The 25,073-nt window shown below is 45.0% G+C and overlaps 1 protein-coding gene across 3 annotated transcripts in view; it reads left to right on the forward strand.

Moving 5' to 3' along the window:
• The window catches only part of osbpl5 (oxysterol binding protein-like 5), a 79,140-nt gene that overhangs the window by 33,045 nt on the left and 21,022 nt on the right, over window positions 1–25,073 (forward strand). For 2 of the 3 annotated variants that reach the window (XM_084452955.1, XM_084452957.1), the window contains exons 3-9: window positions 15,895–16,047; window positions 17,146–17,219; window positions 19,867–19,947; window positions 20,896–20,997; window positions 21,178–21,381; window positions 21,831–21,915; window positions 22,127–22,289. In XM_084452955.1, the coding sequence (XP_084309081.1) occupies window positions 15,895–16,047; window positions 17,146–17,219; window positions 19,867–19,947; window positions 20,896–20,997; window positions 21,178–21,381; window positions 21,831–21,915; window positions 22,127–22,289 (862 nt within the window). Of the gene's footprint in view, window positions 1–3,969; window positions 4,038–15,894; window positions 16,048–17,145; window positions 17,220–19,866; window positions 19,948–20,895; window positions 20,998–21,177; window positions 21,382–21,830; window positions 21,916–22,126; window positions 22,290–25,073 lie in introns of all 3 variants that reach the window. The other variant, XM_084452956.1, reaches the window with a different exon arrangement.

Here is a 25,073-nt window from a genome sequence, read left to right on the forward strand (position 1 = left end):
GCTCTGAGACTTCATGTAGAAATACTGATGAATATCTTGGTGGCTGACATAATGTAATGATGAGCATTGATAATTCTGCTTTGAGCTCAAGAGCAAGATGAAGTTAATTCACCCAGGTCAATGTCATTGCAAGCAAACCGAGTAGAAAATGGCTGCAATCCCTCCTCTCTTGTTTTGTCTAACTGACTGATAGTCTTAGTTTGGAGAACACACCTCTATCAGTGTTGCTACGCCAGTAGAGTTGTTTAACCAGGTTTCAACTAAAAGCATCCAATTTAAATTCTTTTCAGTTATCAGATCATTAACCAAAAAGGATTTGTTAGACAACGATCTCTCATTAAAAAGAGGTAATTTCAGCTTCAGAGTTCCTGTGACATGGCAGGAGACAAGCTGTGGCTGAACACATTTAAGATTACTGAGACAGGCACCAGATGGTCTGGGATTTTGACGATGTGTTTGATCATTCCACCGGCTGGGGTATGTTTAAAGGGGTGTCATGGGGTCTGTCTCATTTCTAGTGGACACCTGAATGATGATGTATGTGGTTATTGGTGTGCAGTAGCTCATCAGTTTGACTGAGCTTCAGCGTGGCAGCGTTAAAGCTACATGGCCTGGGTGATGTGACGCTGAGGATCCAGTGCGGGGGGAAGTTTCTGCCTGCGTGCGTTGACCTTCACGTCTCTCTTGTTTGGGTTTGGTCTCTGCATGCCTTGGGTGTTTAAAAGCAGAGGGTCAGGTCAGGTGAGGGGGGAGAGACACAAGCTTTTTCCCTGTCCTTCACGCCTATCTTATTTGGGAACGGCATTCCAAGACGCAGTCCCTGACGTAGGTTGGCCCCAAGTACACGCCTGCCAGCCATGTATTCAGGTTGAGAAGCCTGCTGAAATATTCTCTGCCTTTCCCAAAAGTTGGAATGGGGCCTGAAATGAATATATTTCACAATTGACAGTCACTCAATTTCTCCAGTAGCAGGGAGAGTTCTCCTTTCAGGATCTCAGAGCCAGTTTTCCTGTGCAGAATGTTATAAGACCCAGTGTGGATGATGATTCTATCAGTTGGACGTGTAGAAAACATAACTGGTAGCAGCTCTGTTAGCTCCCTCACAGTGCCAGCCATCCTTACCTGCTTGGTAGTAGTCCCCAATCAGAATAGGGGTGTAGCGTTGGTACTGTGTCTTCTATTTCTTGGGTTTTGGCTAGCCTTAATGCAAGTAGTGGTGTGATTAACTTCGCTGGTTCAGCGTAGTTAATATTGTCATATTTCGTTATTCGGAGGATCGTATCTGTTTTGCAATGAGAGTTGAGGTGGTGAAGCCGTGTTTGTGCTCTCTTGTTTAGCTTCTTGCTGGATTTGCCTTTACGGCGGACAATGTCAAACCAAGTACTGGCTGGAGTTGATGCTTCTTTCGGTCTTGCGCCGATTTTGTGCCAGTAAGAGGTATCATTAGGGATGGCTGTTTTGGGAGCCTCCGCAGCTAGACCAATATCTTTATCTAGGGTCACACACATCCAGGGGATCTCAGCCAAATCTGTGTTGAGATGCTCTACATTTGGCTGACAATCCTGTGTAAAAACCTGTGTCCGTCTGTTAGCATTTGGTGGCCCAGCACCTTGTGCAATAGTAGCTGCAGTTCGGTCAATGAATTGGTCATCCTCACATATTTGGAGCAGCGTTTCAATCCTCTTCTCGAGCTGTGGTATCCTCTCACACAGCTGCTCACATTCTTTGCAGCTCACCTAATTTTCTGGGTTTGAAGACAGCTTTTACAGAGACGTATTGTTGTTTGAAAACACCAGCTCCCGACCTCTGTTCCAGACTCACCCAAGGGCTAATCACCACGACAGTGAGGCCGTAGTAAAACATTAAGCAGAGAACTCTCACATAAAATATGCAAATAAAACACTGGAAATTGTTAGCAAATAAAATGTTGATGATAAAAGGGTGGCTTCTAAGTGCAAAGCAGCGCTAAGCAGCAACAGGCAGCAGCAGACAAAACGAGGGTTTTTTCACATTTTGCTTATGTTAACAGTAGAACTGTTTACAAGCACACAACTTCTGCATGTCCCTTCATTACGAAGGACTGCCCTAAAGACGTCTGAAATGCAGGGTTTTTTCTCAAATGTTTCCACACAGTTTTAGCGGAGAAATCGGGATGCATGTCTTCAGTCTAGTTGAGCACAGCGTTTAGAAACTGACTTGTGAGCGTCCTAACAGTCTAGAAATGATTCCTCAGCACACATCTCTCTTTCAGACAGCAACATGTGGAAGATACCTGAAACCACTCCTCCAGTACCCCCAGACCTACCCCATCCTCCACATCCATAAGCCTGGTTTCACCCCCCCCCTCTCTGTGTAGTCTGCCTGTCTGCCAGCTGTCTCTACAGCATGATACTCCTCTTTTATCTACGAGAAAAGCATCTTGTCATGATGTAGCAAGGCTTAGGAAAATAGGAACCGCTGCAGAGACTAGGGAGATGCAGAGAAAATCTAATTTGCATACTCTAGTGCACATTTCAGACAGCCTGGTAATAGCTCAAATTGGCTGACTGTTTTTTTTTTTTTTTACCCTTTTGGAGCTGTGTGAGTGGGAAGGGGGGATATGGTACTGGGAGCATTGTACATTGCATTGTAGTCAGAGTTTTTTTTATCTATGTGAAGCTTTGTATTTATGTGGAAGTTAAGAATGTTGTGGAAGTAGACACTTTTAGCTTGAAGGAGTAGTGTGCTATTCTGGACATGTAGCCCTATTTCTGATATGTCTATCATGAATCTGAAACACAAAGACCATAATTTCACTGATGGCTCAAGTATTGAGCTAGGTCGAGATTTTCTTCCACATTTCTTCACATTGGAAGTGGTCGAGGCACCGTAAAACGCTTTGAAAAAATCAAGAACAACTAGCAGAAAGCTCGGGCTAGCCTACTGGAGGGATACACATAACTAAGGAATCTTGGTGTAGTCATGGACTCAGACCTGAATTTGAACAGTCACATTAAGATAATTACAAAGTCAGCCTACTATCACCTGAAGAATATATCAAGGATTAAAGGATGCTGCCCGAGTCCTCACTAAGACTAAGTGGATCACATCACTCCAGATCTGAGGTCTTTACACTGGCTTCCTGTCTGTCAAAGAATTGACTTTAAAATACTGCTGTTGGTTTATAAAGCACTGAATGGTTTAGGGCCAAAATATATTTCTGATCTGCTATGTTATGAACCATCCAGTCCTCTCAGGTCATCTGGTAGGCTACAGGTCTGCTTGGAGAAGCAGCGTTCAGTTTTTATGCTCCACATATCTGGAACAAACTTCCAGAAAGCTGCAGGTCTGCTGCAACTCTTAGTTCTTTTAAATCAAGACTGAAGACTTTCATTTTCGCTGCTTTTTATTAAATAATTTGTTAACATGACCTTGCTACAGCTCGCTTGGAATTTCGATGGAGCAGGTCCCAAAAAAGTTATGCTTCACCTTGCCTCTACACACCTTTTGCGTGGTGGAAAGACCAAAAAAGCAAATAGAATCGAGTAGGTACGTTTTGGTGCAGTAGAAATGGGTCATAAGGAACCACTACTAACACTTCTAACAACCTAGCACTTTGAGTCTTTCTCGTTGCTGTTTGTTTGTTTGTTTGTTTTAATGTACATTTTTACTACACTATTCTGTGTCATATAGAGATATTACAGACATTCTGAATACTGGGTCATATGGGGACATAACAGACATGCTGAAGGATAGGCCTATTTTTCTGTACAGTATATGACCTCATTTGTTCAACTAGGCTTACTCCACAAGAGGCAAAGGTTTGGTTCAACCAAAGGTGAAACCTGGTATTGATAATGACATCGAACGGGCACTTGAGATTGAGCAAAGTGAAAAATCGTATCAAACATCTTAGCCTGCCCTCTTTCGTTTCTGTCTTTTGTGAAGCTTGGTGTAGGTACTGAAGGGTAGTGTTGGTCTCTTCTGCAGATTGCCTCTCTTCTGGCAAGGTTGCTGATCACCGGAGAGTGCCAGGGAAGAAACAGACTGCATTATGGGTAAGGGCTCTCTCTAATCCAGGGTCAGAATGGTGTCGGCTGTGTCAGGCACTCACCCTGAGGGGCATCTGTGAACAGAACTGTCTGTGCATGCAGGTGTGTGTGTGTGTGTGTTTGTGCGTGCGTGTAAGAGCAGGTAGAGGTGTGGGGTTGAGGTTATCAGGGTTCTTTCAACCACACTGACAGAATTCTGAAGAGTGAGGGTGGTACTGTACTGTCACTGGCTGTCCTTGGAACAGAAATAAAGGGAGAGAGAGGGAGAGAGGACATTGGATAGAGTGCTAGTAAAGATGAACAGCAGATTATGTTTGCGTTGACACTTCACACAAAGTCATAGCTCTTTTCTAAGTACCATAGTGACTCATTGCTATTAAGAGAGGCCCAACTGTCAGTGAGTCATGGTGGGAATTGCTCTTTATTGGTGCAGGAGGGGGTACTTCACCTGCAGAAAAGACACTGTTCTAGGGATGGGTATTGTTAGGATTTTATGGATACCGGTATCGATACTGATATTGCTTATCGATACCAATACTTATCGATACTACTCTACCACTTTGGGAGTCATACACTGCCTGGGTCGATGGGACTTTGTCTTAGTTGGCCTCCACTTCCATAGTGGACTGTCATTGTAATAAAGTGATCGTGTGTGATAGTAGGTATGAGGGTGTCTGATAATGTGCCTCTGGAAGGGGGGCGGTTACTGGGGTTAAGGATGTTGTCATCTCCCTACAGTAACAACAGTTAACAGTAACTGTTAACAGTAACAGTTACTAACATCAGAAGACATAGACTAAACTGTGGCTACTCTACTACAGCAACCCAAAATATTTTAAATTCATCTCTCACCTAGTCAGAAAATGTCCGCTAATCACAATGCTAATTTTCACTGTTAAACTCCATTGACTTATGCTTAACTTTAGCAATCTAAAAGTCTGCTATTGTTGTCATTTATTTTTGGGGGGGTCTTTTATGAGGGGTGGGAGGTCCCATTGGCGGGGCAGCCACCCCCTAAGGCAATAGGGGAAACACTGAAGACTTATTTATGATAACAATAATGAGTGTTACCTGCATCTTTAGCCTGCTATGGGAGCCACCAGCGTTAGCATTAGCCGCAGTCAAACACGCTGCACTGCTTCACATTTACCGAATGTGAAACTTGTGTTTAATGAGGTTGCTGCTGTCAGCCCCTTTGGACACAGCTAACTTTTTACAAAACTGCATTTAGCACTGTCGGTAGATTTGGTGAAGTACCATTTTGCCCTGTCTGCCATGTAAAAAAGGCAGTGATTGTGGTAGGAGAAGACATGACCAGCACAGAGTTGAGGGACAGGTGAGAGAGGAGAGGATAGAGGTTGTTGAGAGGAGAAGGAAGGGGACAGGACAGGATGAGAGATTAGAAAGAGTGATGATTTAGAAGGAATGAGTATGCAGTTAAGCATCAATGGGCATCAAACATAACTTTTTTTAATTCAATAAAACATTCTATCTATTATTCTCACCCCATTACTCAAAATTAAAGAAAGCATATTTCATGTAGGATAAACATGCCGTTTCAGTATACTTTTCAATTACGATTTTGTTATTTTCATTCTTTAAAAATCACCAGAATACAGGAAACTAGGTCTCTGAAACCTTTTTGGGGGAGGACGCCCAGACCCCCGCTTTGGTATAGAAATCCTCCTTATTTTGGCTGTCTTCAGCTTGGCACCACCACACCAAGAGATCAATTCCACAGGAAACACTGGTTCCTTGTTCAGATCATAGAGAAAAACCCAAACAAACGAGCAAAGGAAAAAGATGTTGAAATTATTAATGAAAAAGAAGATAACCCAAATCATGAAGACACCACAAAATCAAAAGCCGGGAAAACCTAAAGATGCTTGTCTGAAAACATTTGTTATTATTTCATATTGTATAAGTACAGTAACATCCCTTTCCGGGTGGTTTTAAGTGATGAACTGCATAACTTGTGTTCAGTAGAGGTGATAATGGACATTTTATACCTGTGCTACAACTTTCTGGCTCTGTGCTACAGAACTATCAACCCCTGTAGCACCAGTGATATGTGCTAAAAAAGTTAATGTACAGCCCGGCATGAGCTCATCGATATTTCAGACGCAATGACGTACCGGTACCAAAAAATACTGGTTCCCAATACCCACCCCTAGTGAGTTCTAGTTGTTGTTCATCAAAATGAGCTGGCTCTGACAGAGACTCTGCTGTACAAGCTCCAACCCTGCTCCTCTGCCTGGCAATGGTTTGGCATGGAGATGATTTGTTTGTTTGTGTGTTCTAAAGGTTTGTGTGTGTGTGTGTTCAAGGATGCGTTCGTTTGAGTTTTTGTCAACACAGAAGCCAAGTCTTGCTACATGCCAGGGCCCAATGCCACAGCCACAGACAGCAACACTAAGCCTATCGAAGGCTGGCCCAGATAGACTGGCCTGGATTAACCCCCCTGATAAGCAGGCTACAACTAACAGCGCAAGAGGCCTAACTCATCTTTCTCATACAGTCTATGAACATGTTTTTAATATCACTAATAACGGCATGTCATAATGTACCCCAAGTACATTATTCACCACAGGCTACTCCTAACTCATACTGCCAAATGGAACTAGAGGTATTGGCCTACATGCATTACTGTGGCCATAGATAACAATGGAAGCATTTGCCAGAGTAGGTCAGCAATGCAGGTCACTGGAGAATCCATATGCTATCTAAGTTGCCATTGTAGGGTCTACTCCTGCACAGGAATAGGATCAGATGGCATTTTTCCCAGTGCCTTTAATCTGACAATAACAGATGACTTGGACTGCTCTCACCTAATGATAAAAAATATAGGTCTAGGTGTTTTTGAATGGTAAGTCTTACTATACATAATCTTTATGGACGGGAAGATACCAGATTACTGCCTCTAGCCATCAATTCAACATCAAATTTAGAGGTCCGAAACTCACTTTGAGCTTGTCACTGAGGTCAATGTCTTCTCAGTCGGCTTTAAGAAAGCAACTGAGGGACTATCTAATTCTGTCAAGAATTTAGGAGTGGATTATTTATCATGTTGGTAATATCTTAAATTCTAGGTTGGTTTCCTTTTTACTTCTTTCATTTTCTTTTTTTCTCCATTACATTTCTCAATTCTTATTTTGTCCCTTTCTTATTGATGTGTGTTTTGAGCAGCTTTGTATCCTTGTGTATTTTGTTTTGCTTTTTGTTTTTCTAGTGTTACCGTCTCACTTTTGATAAGCCTATTCTTGACGGGAGTGGAACTTTCTACAAACCCTCTGGGCTTCGTTCTCCTCCTAGCATTTGTGCTAAATAAATAAACTAAGCTAAACCGCAAAAGCATTCTTCACCTCTTCATTCTGAAGAAGAACGAGGCTTCAAAGAGTGAGTTTGCAACCCCCTCCATCTCTCTGTAGGTGGATTCAGGCCGTGTTTACGTAGGGCAGAGCAGCCAAGGCAGGAGCTTCTGTCAGACTAAGCAGAGGTAATGTGGACGAGGCCAGCTCTCTTCTGCCCAGTTAGCCTTCTATGGCACTATTAGCAGTAGCTACTGACTAGCAGGCAGCCAGGCTGCTACTGTTTAGTTTATTATGGATCCCCATTAGTCTTCACCTCAGGTGAAGACTATTCTTCCTGGGGTCCAGACACTCATACAGTACATAACAATCAGACATAATACAGTGAAATGTAAGTATTAAATTATTCAAATATAAAAGAACAAAAAAATACAGAAAACCAAAGAAAAATAATAATAAAATTCAGTGTATCTATTACAACTTACAACAAAGATTAATAAGTACAACTCATTCAACACATTTACATAAGGTTATTACAGTTCCAAAACTTCAATTTACTAATTCAACCTAACTTCTTTACAAATAATGGCCTCTTTTAATTTCTTTTTGAATCTCCATTCTGCTGCTACTGTGATGGCCGGGTCAAGGAGGCGTAGTCAGAGAGACAGACGGAGAGATGGACAGACAGAGACAGACAGAGACAGACAGACAGACAGAGACAGACAGACAGACAGACAGACAGACAGACAGACAGACAGACAGACAGACAGACAGACAGACAGACGGGGAGACACTCGGGCTTGTGGTGACGCTGTAGTTTGTGCGTGTTGAGGTGGGACTGTAGCCCTGCCCATGCAGTATGCAGGTCACCTGGCCAGCCATCCATCCCCCTCATCGTCTGTGGATCCAGGGGGAGGAGGGGGAGAGAGGGTTGGATGAATGGGGAGGAAAAGTAGAGAGAGGGGCTTCATCTGAGCCATCATGTTCATGCAGACCTTCACTCACACTCACTGGGGCCACGCCCACACCACAGTTGGTTTCATCATTGGTGTGTCAGACCGTCAAACACTGTGCGTTTTCTCTGTCAACGTGATGTGACGTGTGACAGAGACAGGAGTGATGACGGAGATAGGAGGTCACAGCCTCTGCTGCCAAATAAAGAATTTGTGTCACTCAGCTCTGAGATCTGTGATGTGGAACATTTATTTTGGGGGCATAGAAGCGTGACTACGACCGTTGTTTATCTGTGTGTGTGTGTGTGTGTGTGTGTGTGTGTGTGTTTATCTGTGTGTGTGTGTGTGTTTGTTTATCTGTGTGTGTGTGTGTGTGTGTGTTTGTTTATCTGTGTGTGTGTGTGTGTGTGTCATGCTTTCTCTTATCAGAGGGCAACAGAGGCCCATGTTTTTTTGTATTAGTTCACAGCCTGGCAACCATACTTAATTATTCTCTACCTTAATTGCATCACTGTGTGTGTATCTATCTATCAGTCCGTCTGTCTGTGTGTGTGCGTGTGTGTGTGTGTGTGTCAGTCGCCTTATCATAAAATAATTCCAGAGTTTAGTTTAGTAGTCAGTGTTTTTCAGGCTGTGGTTTTCCAATCGGTCTGGCTTGCATCATTCATAAAATAACCTCCATCCCCAGCTCTCTGATGAAGCTAAGCTAAGCTAGTACCACGTTCCTCTCTGTTGTGAGAGCGAGACAGAGGTTGTTTATGTCTAGAGGCCCCTCCAGAGCAGTGAGGCGTACTGACCCTGCGCAGGTTACTGCATGTCAACAACACTTCCTGCACCTGCACTCCCTCCCCAGTGGGCTAATGATTAATAAAAACACCCCCATGGAAAGATAAGAGGGTGCTGCTTACTCGCCCGCCAGTCATGCTAGCTGAAGGTTAAACCGTCTGCATCTGCCCCTCGCCCTACTCTTCGCTGCGCCGGGTAACTGTGGGACACCGGAGTGTTTGTGTCACCGAGTGACCCAATGTTACTGTATCTTTCCAACAGTTTGCTCTTTACAGGAAGATAGCCTTGTATTCATACTAGCCCCAGTGCTGCATAGCGCTGCCATAGTGAAGGAGGTCAGTGTTAGCCTAGCCTAGCTTTTTACGTGTGGTGTGTGAGTGGGGGGGGTGGATGTTGTGTGGGGGCTGTTAGCATGGACCCTCAGGGCAGGGATCCTGTAGCTAGCTCTTGAAAGAGCACTGGAGTCTCCATTCAAATGGCCAGAGTAAATGCTGTTACCACAGTAGTTCATTATCATCTCCTCTCCTTCCTCGGCACTGACCTTAAAGGACTGGACAGGTGAGGTCACTCTTCAGAGAAAAGAAACCATAGCAACAGAAAGTCCAAGCTCGTAGCTCTTAGCAAGGAGGTTAGCCGTGGTTTTGTCCAGTTCCAGTGCTCGCCTCTCTGGTCTTTGTGCTGGTATTTCCTCACTGTCATTCTCTGTAGCCTTCCAGGCCCCCCCTCTGTCCTTCCTCCTCCTTCAGAAGAAACCAATTCTTCTCTCACACCACAGAGAGATGAGGACAACCTAGCGGGCCAAGGGGAGAGAACGTTTTGTCATTTGATTACAGACGTTAAAGGACAATGCTCGTTTTTGACAACCTGGACCTAATTTACGACATATTATAAGACGTTTGACTCACCGAGATCACTTTGGTGTAGTTCGGAGGCATCTAGAAGAAATTTAAAATCCAGCGCGAGCCAGTATATCCATGTAATGGCGGTGGTCGGGGCACTTAGAATGCAGTTTCAAAAAATCTATTTTGTCCTTTAAGCATTGTCCTTTAAGTAAAGAGCCTGCGTGTGCTGCTGTACATAGAGGTATGTGTACAGTAGGGGTGTAACGATACACTAAACTCACGATACGATACACGATATTGGGTTGACAATAACAATACTATATGATACACTAAGGGCAGGTGTGAAGCGTTGCAGTAGTGCTGCTGTTCACACCAATAGTGCATTTCTCCACATTTCTACTCCACTACAGGTTGTGAATTTATAGCTTAACTGTTGTAATATCATGGATAGGCCTAGAGACAAAAGACGTGTTTGTTACCAGCGTTGTGTAGCCAGCGTTCACTGATATACAATAAACATATCACAATATTGTTTTCACCTTGACGATACGTATCGTGACGTTTCTGTATCGCGATATATTGTGGCACGATATATTGTTCCGCCCCTAATGTACAGTGGCACATGGATATCAACGTGAGCTCTATATTGCCGCCGCTGTCCCAACGTTGGCTCACAGGAGGGCCCGTGACACAGAAGCCTCCAGCTGACGTACTCTCTCAGGCTTCATTGTAACACAACACTCGAGCGCCGGCCCCGTTCGGGGAGGCTCCCTCCGGCTCGCTCTCCTCCCAACGTGGCAGAGCTACCTAAACGCGCCCTGCTTCCTGTGCTGCTGCAGCCGACGGGCCATCATGTGTGACAGCGAGTTGGCAAGGGACGTGCTGGAGGGATGGAGAGAGACTACGAGAAACACAGACGGAGGCAGACCAGAGACAGAGAGAAAGATAGACAAGAGTTTCTGTCTCTTCTCAAGATGGCGCCGTATATGGCTGCTATGGCGCTTTGGCGTGCCTTGTTCTGTGTTGTGTTTTTTATTTTTTTTATTTAATTGAGTGTTTTGCGACCAGGCTGGGAATTCCCTCACCAGAGAAGAACTTGTGAATATCACTAGGATTTCCACCCCTGTGGATTTAATTCCGGAGTTTCTTAGGATGCACCGCGCTCACACATCATGCCGCACACACCATATACACACTCATACACATTACACTTTTACGCACTCACTGTATACTGACAACACTACACTTTGTATATTGCTTTTTGTTATGTTATTTTGCACTAGTATTTTGTACTTACTGTCCTGTCTCGTCCCTGCACCGTGTCAAATGTTGTCTCCATGTTATGCACCATGGCCAAAAGCAAATTCTTAGTATGTTGAAAAACTACAATGGCAATAAAACAAATTCTGATTCTGTTTCTGTGCTGAGCAGGGAAGTGTTTCTAGCATGACAGGCTGTAACTGGGGTTCCATACAGGAGGGGTGAGATCATAGACGATGCTACTGCAGACGATGCTACTGCAGATGGGATTGGCCAATTGGAGAGTTTGGCGTTCTCTCCCCACTGAAGCCTGATCCTGTGTAATCCTCCCTTCAGTGTCCACACAGCAGACAGCAGACTAATGGCAAACGCACACACACACACACACACACACACACACACACACACACACACACACACACACACAAACACATACAGTACACACACACACACACAGTCAAAAACACTCCTGTGCTCTAACTGTGGATGCGAGTGATTGAGTTCCCCACCTGACAATCAGTGTGTCTCCCAAATACCATGTCCAGATTCCTGAGCTAGAACAGGAAGTGACATGTGAATGGTGTGTGTGGTATGGGCAGTGAACTGAGCTCAGAAATGATATTCGACTTTCTTTCTTAAATATTTTCTGAAAATCGAATATATTCGATTATTGGTATTATTATAATTTTTTAAGAAATGATGCATATTATAGACTGTTTCACGGAACGTTCATATTCAAAACAATAACACCACTTTGGTCCATCTCAACATCCAGTTTGCCTTGATGATAACACTGAGTGTGTTCACATTAGGGCTGTCAAATGAGTTCAGAAATTATATTCGACTTTCTCTCTTAAATGTTTTCAGAAAATCAAATATATTCGATGGAACCACTTCTAACCACAAGAGGGCGCTCTCTCTGCCTATTGTCAACAAGCACAAAAGGAACATTCGTGTCCGCAGTGTTCACAGGATTCAAGTATTCAACTAACGTTCATACCCAATCAACATGGGTATTAAAACAGTCCTTTTATCAGACCTATAGCCTAGCCAACTGAAGACCAGAGGAATAGCCTAGTGCTGGTCCACTTGATCAGATTCAGTGCTTGTTTACAGTGTTGCCTGCCGGCTGCTGAGAAGACATGCTAGGATTTGAAGTAAGGTATTTCCTCGCCACCTAGATAGATAGATACTGTAGATACTGTGGGTTTGCTGATTTTTGGCCATGTTGAAAAGATTGAATACTAACGTAATGTGTTTTGGCATGATTAGGAGATGGGCGTGACTCTGAGGATGTGTGACGTGTGCTGCTTTTCCAGTAGCCTACTAATCCCATCTACATTTTGAAGATCGACTGCATGTTTTCCCCAAGGTCGAGGACTAGTGGCAGTTTGAGTATTTATTTAACAGCACACTAATACTTCATGTGATTATCAATATGGTCATGGCCTTATCTGATTTCTAAAATCGGGGTAAGATCTTAATCTTAATCAAAACCCAATAGAGACCCCTGGATTTTCCCCCAATCTTTCGATTCTTTCAAGCACACCTTAATCGACTATTTTGAGGTTTTTGGGGACTGCGCACGTCAGGCAGATGGTCATCTGCGCTTGTTTTGTTCTTACAACTATTCATCCAGGAATCACCAGCATAAATTCACCTCTGCAAACCAGCTAGCTGGCGTTACTGTCTGTAAAGCTGTTGCTGGTGCTAGCTACAGCTAGCAATGTTACAAAAAAAATAAAAATAAAAAAAGGCTAACTATTTTCACATTCGAAGTTCAAATATTTATTTGACAGACCTATTGTGGTAGTCTGTGTAACGTGGTCCTGCCATTTTGTCTTTGTATTGTTGTGTTACATTAAAGCAAACCTAACTATAGCTACTGCTGCACCCCACCCTGGGCTCAGTACTGTGCCACACACCCACACACCCACACACACACACACTGCAGCACTCAAGTGCTATTTATAGACCACCCAAGCTAGGGGAAACCAGGTTCTCTTTTGGAAATCTAAATTACACCTTTCTCATTTTAAGCATCTCTCTCTCTCCTCTCTCTCTCTCTCTCTCTCTCTCTCTCTCTGTAACTATTTCTCTCTCTCTTTCTCTCTCTCTCTCAGAATCACAGATGCATGCATGGTAAATCAACAGTATAATGCTCAGCTCAGCAGGAGCCCTAAAGCTCACTTCAGACCATTCGACACATTTCACAGTTTTATGACAAAAGCTTAGTAGTTACAGCTAGCTGCTATATTGAGAAATGTGTGCTGAATGACTGCTGTGGCCTTTTGATGTATCACTTTATCTTTTATGGTTCTGTACAATGGCTGGTTTTGTGTTTTGGTTATGTGGCTATCTTTCTGAGAGAGAGAGAGAGAGAGAGAGAGAGAGAGAGAGACAGGGGAGGACGAGGAGAGAGAAGGGGGTGAAGAGAGGGAGAGCCCACAGTGTTCATGTTCACAGTGAGTGATAGAGGAAGGGTAAGGGAGGGAGTGCACTCTTTTAAAATGTGACAAAAGGGAGTGTTGTACTTTTTAGACGTGCGTGTGTGCCAGCGTACGAGCAGTACATTTATGATCATTCATAGGTCTTATTTCCCAACCTGAAAACCCCTGTAAATTGAGATGCAGAGCAGTTTCTCAATTGCCGTCATTGCCACACACACGCTTTCTCACACACACACACACACACACTTTCTCATACACGCACGCGCACACACACACACACACTGCTGTCCAGTAATGCCTTCTAAGTCTGGCACACTAGCATGTGTTATGAGAAATAATGCAGGGATTAAGGGCTTCCTGAACCAAGAAAAAGAGGTGTGGTCACGAGTCCCCCCACGGCACCGTGGCTCATAGCATAGCAGCCTGCTGTCTGCTCCCACTGAATGGGTTCACTGTAGGGCTGTCAAAAGTTTCAATATAAATGTTTAGCCTACTTATTCAATAACCTACAAGGGACAGCGATAAATAATATTATTTATTAATATTACAATATTCGAACTCTGAAATTTAAGTTCGAACTTCTTTTTTAAAAAAAGGTTAGGTTTTGAACTTACAACGGTACAACTTTTTTTTGACAGCCCTAGTTCACTGAGACCTGGCTAAATTACCACTGACTGTGCCCCATTCTGAATCCACCAGCTAACCCTGTACTTTAATGCTTAACTTAGTTTCATTACATGTTTTATTGCTAGTATGGCCTTTGGATGCACTGTAACGCACCCATTAGCCTCCTGTTCTGTGTTGTAGATGGTGGATATCTTGGCTCGTGCTTTGAGTAAGCCTTCAAGTGCAACCCCTCAGAGACGAGAGTAAAGTGGTGTTGATCCTAACTAGGGCTGGGTTAAAAAAAAATCTAATAATCGATTCGGAATCAAATGATTCAGAATCGATTCATGAATCCCAAAATCGATCTTTTATTTAATGAATGGATGAATGAATGAAGGAATGAATAGTTCATTAATTCATTCAATGATTCATTCATTCATTCATTTTTGGAAATCAGTATTGATACCCAGCCCTAGTATTGATGTGTTGCTTGGCAGTCATGTAATTAAGGTAACAGCTAAAAAAGGTTTTTAGTAACACTAACCGAATCGATATTGAATCGAATCGAGTCATTATAATCGATTCTGAACCTTATGAATCGGAATCGAATCGATTCTTGAAATTTGAATCGATACCCAGCCCTAATCCTAACAGAAGAATCGTCTGTGGGTCCAGGACCTGCCAGGGCGCTCTGTCCGTGGCGTAGCTGGAACTAGAAGTGTAACTGTCTGGTGTCATCTGCTCAGCTGTGGCCTGCTGCAGGGGTCAGATTCATGTGTCCCCCTGTCAGTCACGGCAGGGAAATATGCTAGAAATAGTCCTAGCAGCACCTTGTCAATAACCACAGAGGGACTGGATGGAGAAGGGGGGAGGAGTAGAGAGAGAGGGAGGCAGATGTCATGTCTGCCCCTCTGCAGATCAACAACGATAAACAGTCCCTCATTCATCGGACATGCACATGCATGTGCGCGCGAACGAGCTGTACTCGTACTGTCCGTGATGATGTAGCTAGGCATCTGCTGGGCAAATGCTACCGCTAAAGCTAAACAAAGAAGGTAACAGTTGTGTGTGTGGGTGTGTGTGGGTGTGTGTATGTGTGTGTATTGTGTTTGTGAGTGGGCATTGCCTCCATGGGCGTTAGGGGTCAGACTCCGGGCCTGTGCCCCGGTGACAGACGCGCTCTGTGGGGCTGTGTGTGGGCAGAGTGCCGGCTGGCTCCGCCTGGCACTGTCCAGCCTGCTGATAGCAGAGCGGCCAGAGGGGGTTGTCTGGTGGGGAGGGGAGGCGGGGGGCTCAGTGTGTAGTGGCTGTCTGTCACATACAATGGTACTGAGAGGAGGATGGCCTGTCACCGCAACATACTGTCCCATTGTGAGGCCTGGCTGACGTGCGGCCCCTTGCAGAGGCTCGGTTTCAGCCTGGAAGTGTGAGGCAGAAGCAGTAGTGAGGGAGAGAGCCGGGTGTGTTAATGCTTCCATTTGGTGGTTCCGTGTGGGTGATCCCGGCATCTGCAATGATCAGGATTATTATACACCTTTTTTTTTTCGGATCAGGAACACTGTTCTGATAACCTTTCTTTATAGGGTACTGTAAGCACTAACCGGGTTCTCTTCCTCTCTCCTTCCTCCCCGTCTTCCTCCCTCTCTCCCTCCTTCCAGAGGACGAAAAGGCTGACAAGATGAAAGAGGAGAACTTGTTCCAGCGGAGGTTTTCCTTGACTGCTGCCTCCTCCGCGCCTAAGATCGACCCCAGCGCTCTGAACCGGAACCTGTCCTATGGAGGAGAAAACGACTTCTACGCTCACAGTCCAGGTACAGACACAGATACAGACCTCTACACTCACAGGCCAGGTACAGACACAGATACAGACCTCTACACTCACAGGCCAGGTACAGACACAGATACAGACCTCTACACTCACAGGCCAGGTACAGATACAGACCTCTACACTCACAGGCCAGGTACAGACACAGATACAGACCTCTACACTCACAGGCCAGGTACAGACACAGAGACAGACCTCTACACTCACAGGCCAGGTACAGACACAGATACAGACCTCTACACTCACAGGCCAGGTACAGACACAGATACAGACCTCTACACTCACAGGCCAGGTACAGACACAGATACAGACCTCTACACTCACAGGCCAGGTATAGACACAGATACAGACCTCTACACTCACAGGCCAGGTACAGACACAGAGACAGACCTCTACACTCACAGTCCAGGTACAGACACAGACCTCTACACTCACAGGCCAGGTACAGACACAGAGACAGACCTCTACACTCACAGGCCAGGTACAGATACAGACCTCTACACTCACAGGCCAGGTACAGACACAGATACAGACCTCTACACTCACAGGCCAGGTACAGACACAGACCTCTACACTCACAGGCCAGGTACAGACACAGATACAGACCTCTACACTCACAGGCCAGGTACAGACACAGAGACAGACCTCTACACTCACAGTCCAGGTACAGACACAGACCTCTACACTCACAGGCCAGGTACAGACACAGAGACAGACCTCTACACTCACAATCCAGGTACAGACACTTCTAGAATGGCTGGCGTACTGCATACAAATAGTGCCTTTATGTACATTTTGAGGTATTTCATCTGTTAGGAAGTTCAGGCTGGATTCAACTTTGTAGTGCCCTGGGTGATGTTTCATTTTCCTGTGTGACAGGATGAAATACTTTAAAATCAATATTTGTTTCATTTTTCTTATTTTACTTTATTTTTACAAATCCTGTATTACAAGCTGCCTTGCATACTGTGTGTGTATAATGTAGGCCTATATTTACTTAGGGCGTGTTGTACCTGTAGTTAGTTTGTGTGTGTATGTGTGTGCATGCGTGATCCAATGTGTGTGTGTGTGCTGTTTCCACCAGGCAGTGAGCCCGAGAGGAATGGTCTGTCCATGCTGAGTGATGAACTCAGCCCCGCCCAGTCTCCCAGTGGCACGGTGAGAACATAGATCCTGGTTGGATCATTGGATACTAATCCCCACTCTTATTTACTGATTTGATGGGCCCAAGGAAGACACTGTACGATGGAGGCAGAGGAGTGTGAATAGTGTTTTCACCTACCTCCAAACTAGCCTCTCTCTTTCATGTACCTCTTGCCTGACCACACATCAGTGACAGCACCGTCCAGTATAGCACTAATGCCGGGCTCAGACTACAGGATTTTTAGGCCGATTTATCCCCGATTCACCCCTCCCGACAATCGGAGGAGAAATCTGGTCTGGAACGTTTGTCGGGGCCGATGATCGGCCCAGATAATCTTGTAATGTGAGGGGTTTACAGATCCAATCTTATACCTCCCGATCGGCTCGCAGACCCATCGGGGCGGCCCCGATAATATCAAACAAGTTTGATATTTAAGATTATTACGTCCCGACTTTACAAGTGAGACGGCGAGACCAGTGGTTCGTTGCTCCCTCGGGCACGATAAGATCGTGTAGTGTGTGCTGAGCCGTTATTTTCAAATCTTGCTGTGTGTGCTTGTTTGAGATGCGCAAGAGGAATATCTGTTAAGATTCTCCTTATGTGCGTGATGTAACCCGATTTCGGAATTGGTTAGGATTTTAAATATCCTGTAGTGTGAGTCCGGCATTAGAGTAACACAGTCCAGCAGAGTGCTGGGAAGTGCTGCGTTCAGTTCTCTTGCGTTGGTTCTACTAGGTAGGCTACGTTTTGCTGTCCATAACACTTGACAGCAATCATTCAGAGTTTCCAGTGACACCTGCAGTTTTGGGCTCTGTTCTCCTCTGCTCCCACGAGTCCCACACGTCACATTGTAGCGTGTGGTGGGATGGACCTTTCCGACCTGTCAATCACGCGGAGAATAATAACCAATAAGGTTGCTTGATTTCTTAAGACCACGCCTTCGATGTCCCACAAACAAAGCTTGTCCCGTGTTGTGTTCATAGATAAGACAATCGTTTGAAGAAAATGGTTCTTAAAACATACAGAAAACCGTCCTGCAGGCTGCTGTACCGTAATGTTATTAGAAAACAAGCTGCAGGATACTCCACACCTCCCTCCACACATCAGTTTACAGCAGCACCGACACAAAAAGCTACGAAGCTAGTAACGTTAGGTGCAGTAGCTAATTAGCCCGTAGCTAGTAATTAACAGATCATTCTCACACGCTTATTTTCTAAGAATGGATGCCACTAACTTACTCGCGCTGCTTTACATGTGCAGTTAGATTCCACGATTTTGTCCTGATGAATTTCAATCTGGAGTTGTGAGGTGTTTGTGTTTGAGGCCTTCCACATACATCGCCAACTTACCATCGACTCGTATCTTGTCACCTGCTCCATCCGTAATCCAAATATCATGGATATATCCTTGTATAAAATAGTTCAGGCCTTTCTGCAGAACTCTCTTAGACAAAGTAGTGGCATTTGGCAAATAACATACAGTAATATTGTCACAAATCCTTGAATCATCAGGTATGTGTTGTTCAGTGGACATTTTATTAACTTGCTCCAAAGCTTGTGGGGCATAGCAACAGTAACTAGGGGGGCGGAGCTTGATGGTAGCTGCCTCTGGACCTTCTGGTCCGTATCCCCTCTAGATATACCTCTTCACAGCTGAGACAATAGGAGCCTCAGCACAGCCCAGCTTCACATGCTGCTCTTCTGTACAGGTGACTGAATTATGACTCTCCATTACACTCTCTGAAAGGCTTTTGTAACAAGCGAGAGGGTGCGTGGGATTAAGCACATGCAAATCATAAACACTTCAGCTCCACCAAAACCACATCCAACTGAGAGGCCTGAATGCACTTCTGAGATACAGTACCAAGAGAGAGTTACATACTCAATGTGTGTACTTCACACGCACTGGTTGTCAGCAATTGCATGCACAGTGTTAGTCGTTTTCCTGATTGAACATGTTCTAGCATATGCGGTTCATATTCATAGTTCACTGGGGCGGCTGTGGCTCAGTGGTAGAGCGGGTCGTCCAATGATTGTAGGGTCGGCGGTTCAAATCCCGCCTCCTCCTGTCCACATGTCGAAGTGTCCTTGGGCGAGACACTGAACCCCAAATTGCTCCCAATGAGCAGGTTAGCACCTTGCACGGCAGCTGCCGCCATTGGTGTGTGAATGTGTGTGTGAATGGGTGAATGAGAGGCCTTCATTGTAAAGCGCTTTGGATAAAAGCGCTATATAAGTGCAGTCCATTTACCATTTACCATTCATATGCCTTTCCGTCAGTGCTAGCATCTCTGCTCCGCTGGGCTTGGCTCAGTCTGAGTGGAGGGGTCTGCTCATGACAGTCCCTCTAGCTGGCGGATCACACACACCTGTTTCAGACACACACCTGTTTCAGACAGCCCCAGGGGTAGAGTGCACTGAGCTCAGGTCCCCCCAGCAGACTGTAGATGGGTGCTCAAGTATGCTGCATGCTATCAAGAAGTGAGATATTTTTAGAGCGAGGAATAAACTGTGTTTAGGCCAAGGTGGTGCAGAAGATGGCAGCTTCTTAGCTTTATCTCCATATTCATTTCACTCCTCCACTCTTCTTCTCTTTCCCTCTCAACCCTCCTTCTCTCCCTCTTCCACGGTTCCTTCTCTTCCCTCTCTCCCTGTGGTCCAGTCCGAGGCCAAGATGTTTAACGGGCTGGAGAAAGACGGCCACTCCCCTACGGAGAAGTTGGACCGGAAGGAGTCTCTCAAGGTACTGTACACATCACGTCCTGTCTCTGCCTGTACGAGGTTGTGGGGGGAAGATTATGAGAAATGTATGGTAGTGTTCATGCAGCTTCTTGGTTTTAGATGGCAATGCCTAGGTAAACACATTAGAAGTGTTAACTAGTTACGTTTTTGTTCCTGGTACCTATAGCGTAAGAACAAGCAATTTTCTAGTCAGACTAGCCAACTAGCCTGGCTCCAGCCCCTGAATCTGAATTTTTCTAAATGCGATTCTGGGTCTGGAAAGGCTCTCTTCCAGAACGATATCTCTGGTTGGAATTCAAACCAGACCAATCAGCGTCCTTTGAATTTGATTTCAAATGCTGTGTGATTGGTTAGGGGATGAACTAATCGCTGAGGACTCCATCTCAGAAAATGGCTGCAATGAGAGCCTCTTCAGCCTGAATAATGAAGTGACATGAAATGCAGTTCCGTCCGACTGTCAGGCTAAAACCACGCCCCATCGCAGTGACATTACAAGTGACGATAAATCACACCCCTCTCTGGGATTACTGTTTGAAAATGGGAAGTACCTTGATCATATTACCGGATTGTATATAGATACTGGTAACTGATAGAACAAGAAAGTTACTTGTTGTTTCTATGTATTTATCTAGTAATTACTACCCAAACCAAGCAGTAAAATAAGATTACCTTTATGACTACGATAAAACCATTCAGTATACACTATCAGCTCTTTTCAAATATATTTTATCTACATACTGCAGATTTAACCAAAGATAGATCATGTTCATCTCACTGTGTGAAGTGCGTGAAGGAACTGTGGACTACCCGATGATGATGATGATGCTATGGGTTTGACTTTACCTCCCTCTGGTGGCCATATGATGACTATGTTAATGTTTTCATAGATGCTCTGTTACGTGTCACAAGTATGACTCATACATCACTGAGCATTCTGTGTGCGCTCTAGGTCCAAAAGAAGAATTACAGACAGGAGAAGAAACGGGCAGCCAAAGAGATGTTCAGTGCCCTGAAGGACCCCAGCGTTGTCATCATGTCCAACTGGCTAAAGGTAGCCTACATACACAGTGCATTCTTTCATTCTTACTTCCCATATTGTGACATATCATCAACGTATTCTCTCAAAACAGTCTGAAATTGGGTATAGGCTAAATCCTTGAGATTGTATAGCCTACATTACAGCTAACTGCAATGATTAAAATGTCCTCTCCCTCCCTCTCCACCCCTGTAGATCCGAGGCTCTCTGAAGAGCTGGACCAAGCTGTGGTGTGCTCTGAAGCCTGGGGTCCTCCTCGTCTATAAGACCCCCAAAGCAGACCAATGGGTGGGCACCATCCTGCTCAACGCCTGCAAGCTAATTGAGAGGCCCTCCAAGAAGGACGGCTTCTGCTTCAAGCTCTACCACCCCCTGGACAAGTCCATCTGGGCCGTCAAGGTCTTTCGCCAACTAGGCTCTAACTCAGACGGACTAGGCCCTAACTAATACTGACTAGGCAGTAATTCAATCTAGGCCCTAACTAATGCTGACTAGGCAGTAATTCAGTCTAGGCCTTAACTAATACTGACTAGGCAGTAATTCAGTCTAGGCCCTAACTAATGCTGACTAGGCAGTAATTCACAAGTTAAAAGACCACACATGCATAGTAAGGTTTTTACTGAACAACATAGTCTAGCATGGATAACAGAATTAAGAAATCTCAGCGCAGGAATGATGAGTGACGGTGTGTGTAGAATTGTAACTCTGCAAGCTTGTCTTTTCCTTTTTTATTTTGTTGATCCATGGTTCAGTACTGGGATGTTCAGTATGATAGTAGTAGATAATGTTTTGTTTTTGGCCTATTGATGGCCAAATGTGATTTTAACCACTGTGCGTGGTGTCTTCAGGGTCCTAAAGGAGAAAATGTTGGTTCCATCACCCAGCCGCTACCTAGCAACTACCTAATCTTCAGAGCTGCCTCAGAGTCTGATGGTGAGACCTGTGTGTGTGTGTGTGTGTGTGTGTGTGTGTGTGTGTGTGTGTGTGTGTGTGTGTGTGTGTGTGTGTGTGTGTGTGTGTGTGTGTGTGTGTGTGTGTGTGTGTGTGTGGATCCTGTGTGTTTGTGAAGTAGAGCTTTTAAGATGCATAGAGGAGCTACATACTGAAGCTCTGGCAAATGGGCTGACTACAATGTCCGCTGCAGGCCGGTGCTGGATGGATGCTCTGGAGCTGTCTCTCAGCTGCTCCAGTCTCTACAAGCTGACGGCTAAAGGAGGCAGGGATGGAGACGTCAGCTCCTCGTCAGAGTCCTCCCACATACTCCACCTACTGCAGTCTACAGCGCTCAGCGACACAGAGCTACTACAGTGAGTAATGATTCTGGACCTCAAGGGTCTTTCTTAGCCACACGTAATCACACAACACACGTGAGTTAGGGGCGACACAGCACACACACACACACACGTCTTCAGTTGGGGCAGGGCTGCAGTCCCACCTCAACACACACACACACACGTCTTCAGTTGGGGCAGGGCTGCAGTCCCACCTCAACACACACACACACACACACACACACACGTCTTCAGTTGGGGCAGGGCTGCAGTCCCACCTCAACACACACACACACACACACACACACACGTCTTCAGTTGGGGCAGGGCTGCAGTCCCACCTCAACACACACACACACACACACACACACACTGTTACAACCCTTTTCTGTTCAAGGTAATGAGGGGCCTAACACTATGACAACGTACCAACAACTGTGGGTGCACGCAACACAAAACTCCATAAAAACATAATTAAGTGCCAATATCTTTATTAAAGTGCTAAATAAAGGATCACATCAGGGAACAAGGGAACCATGAACGGTGCCAAAGCAAATCAATTAATATAAATGTGCTAACTACCTAACCAAAAAGCTAACCTAGCCAAAAATACAATGGCTGGCACCCGTTCCTAGTCTGGTGTCTATAACAGAGTTACGGCTACGTGATGGTATGTACGCCCAAGGGCATCTTACTTATCCCCTTGCCCCCGTGTGTCAAACCAAGGCACGTAAAGTATGAAGTCACCTATAACAAAACTATAACTTAGGCTTTAAGACATAGAACATCTAACAAAAAGACAGACAGCAACAAACACAGGAAAAACAATGACAATTCTCTCAACAAAGGACAGGAGGAGCTCCATATAGACAGGATGGCCGTCCAATTAGACACAATGGGGCACCCATGGCAGGAAGACGATTGGACACAGGATGATCAGACACAGGTAGACCAACAGTGATTGACAGAACACAAGGAACTGGGGAGAAACTGCACACACCATTGACCTGAGGGAGACAGACAAAAACACAACAGAGAACAAAAGTCACAGGACGCACTAGTGTGGGGACGTAACACACACACACACACACACACACATTTTCCGTCTCTACCAGTCACCCATTGCAGCCTCTGCAATGATGCAATGACACAATCAATTTTAACAATTCATGCTTTATTTTCCCAAAAAGGATCAACATGTGTGTGTGTGTGTGTGTGTGTGTGTGTGTGTGTGTATCTTTATATATACACACTATATGGACAAAAGTATTGGGACACACCTTAATCATTGAATTCTGGTGTTTCATTCAGTCCCATTGCCATAGGCGTACACAATCAAGCCCCTACATGTACCCATGCACTCTGCTTCTACAAACATTTGTTAAAGAGTGGGTCGTTCACTGAATTCCCGCATGGTACTGTAATAGGATGCCAGGATGCCACCGTTGTAACAAGTCAACATTTCTTCCCTCCTACATATTCCATGATCAATTGTAAGTGGTATTATTGCAAAGTGAATGAAAAAGAGTAAATGTGCGCACATCCGATCCTGTTTTTAGGCCAGGTGCTGGATCAATATGTAGAATATTTGAAGGTTGGAAAGATCCACACACTGGATTAATGCTCCCAGTATTCTTTTATTGGCTACAAACAACGTTTCAACCGCTCAGGTCTTCATCAGGCAACTTTACGGTTAGTAAAGGTTTTAGGTAAAGTTGCCTGATGAAGACCGGAGCGGTTGAAACGTTGTTTGTAGCCAATAAAATAATACTGGGAGCATTAATCCAGTGTGCGGATCTTTCCAACCTTCAAATATTGCAAAGTGGAAATGTTTAGGAACGACAGCAACTCAGCCACGAAGTGGCAGACCACATAAAGTTACAGAGCGAAGTGCTGAGGCGCATAGTGCGTAAAAGTCGCCCACGCTCTGCTCACTCAATAACTGCAGAGTTCCAAACCTCCTCTGGCATTAACATCAGCACAAAAACAGTGGTAGTTTGGGTTTGACATGGGTTTCCATGGCCGATCAGCTGCATGCAAGCCTTACATCACCAAGTGCAATGCCAAGCATCGGATGGAGTGGTGTAAAGCACGCCGTCGTTGGACTCTGGAGTGGAAACGTGTTCTGCCGAGTGACAAATCTCACTGCTCTATCTGGCAGTCTGATGGATGAGTCTGGGTTTGGCAAATGCCAGGAGAACATTACCTGCCTGACTGCATTGTGCCAACTGTATAGTTTGGTGGAGGAGGGATGATGGTCTGGGGTTGTTTTTCTGCGGTTGGCCTAGGCCCCTTAGTTCCAGTGAAGGGAAATGTTAAGGCTTCAGCTTATCAAGACATTTTGGACAATTCTATGCTTCCATCTTTGTGGGAACAGTTTGGAGAAGTCCCTTTTCTGTTCCAGCATGACTGTACCCCAGTGCACAAAGCAAGGTTAATAAATGCATGATTGGGTGAGGTTGGTGTGGAAGAACTTGACTGGCCCACACTGAGCCCTGACCTCAAACCCATCGAACACCTTTGGGATGAACTAGAACGGAGATTGCGAGCTACAGTAGGCCCTCTCGTCCAATATCAGTGTCTCACCTCACAAATGCTCTACTGGATGAATGGGCAAAAGTTCCTACACTCCAAAATCTTGTAGAAAGCCTTCCCAGAAGAGTGGAAGCGGCCCATATAGTTTGTATGTACAGTATGTATGTGTATATATATTTTGAAAAATGAAGCCGGCCAAGCAAAGCATTGTGTGGGACCACTTCGAAAAGAAAGGACAAGAAGCTACTTGCAAATATTGTGAAGCCATGTACACGTACAACACGA

This window comes from Borostomias antarcticus (assembly GCF_949987555.1).
Source record: "Borostomias antarcticus genome assembly, chromosome: 18".
In the NCBI taxonomy this organism is placed as follows: Eukaryota; Metazoa; Chordata; class Actinopteri; order Stomiiformes; family Stomiidae; genus Borostomias; species Borostomias antarcticus.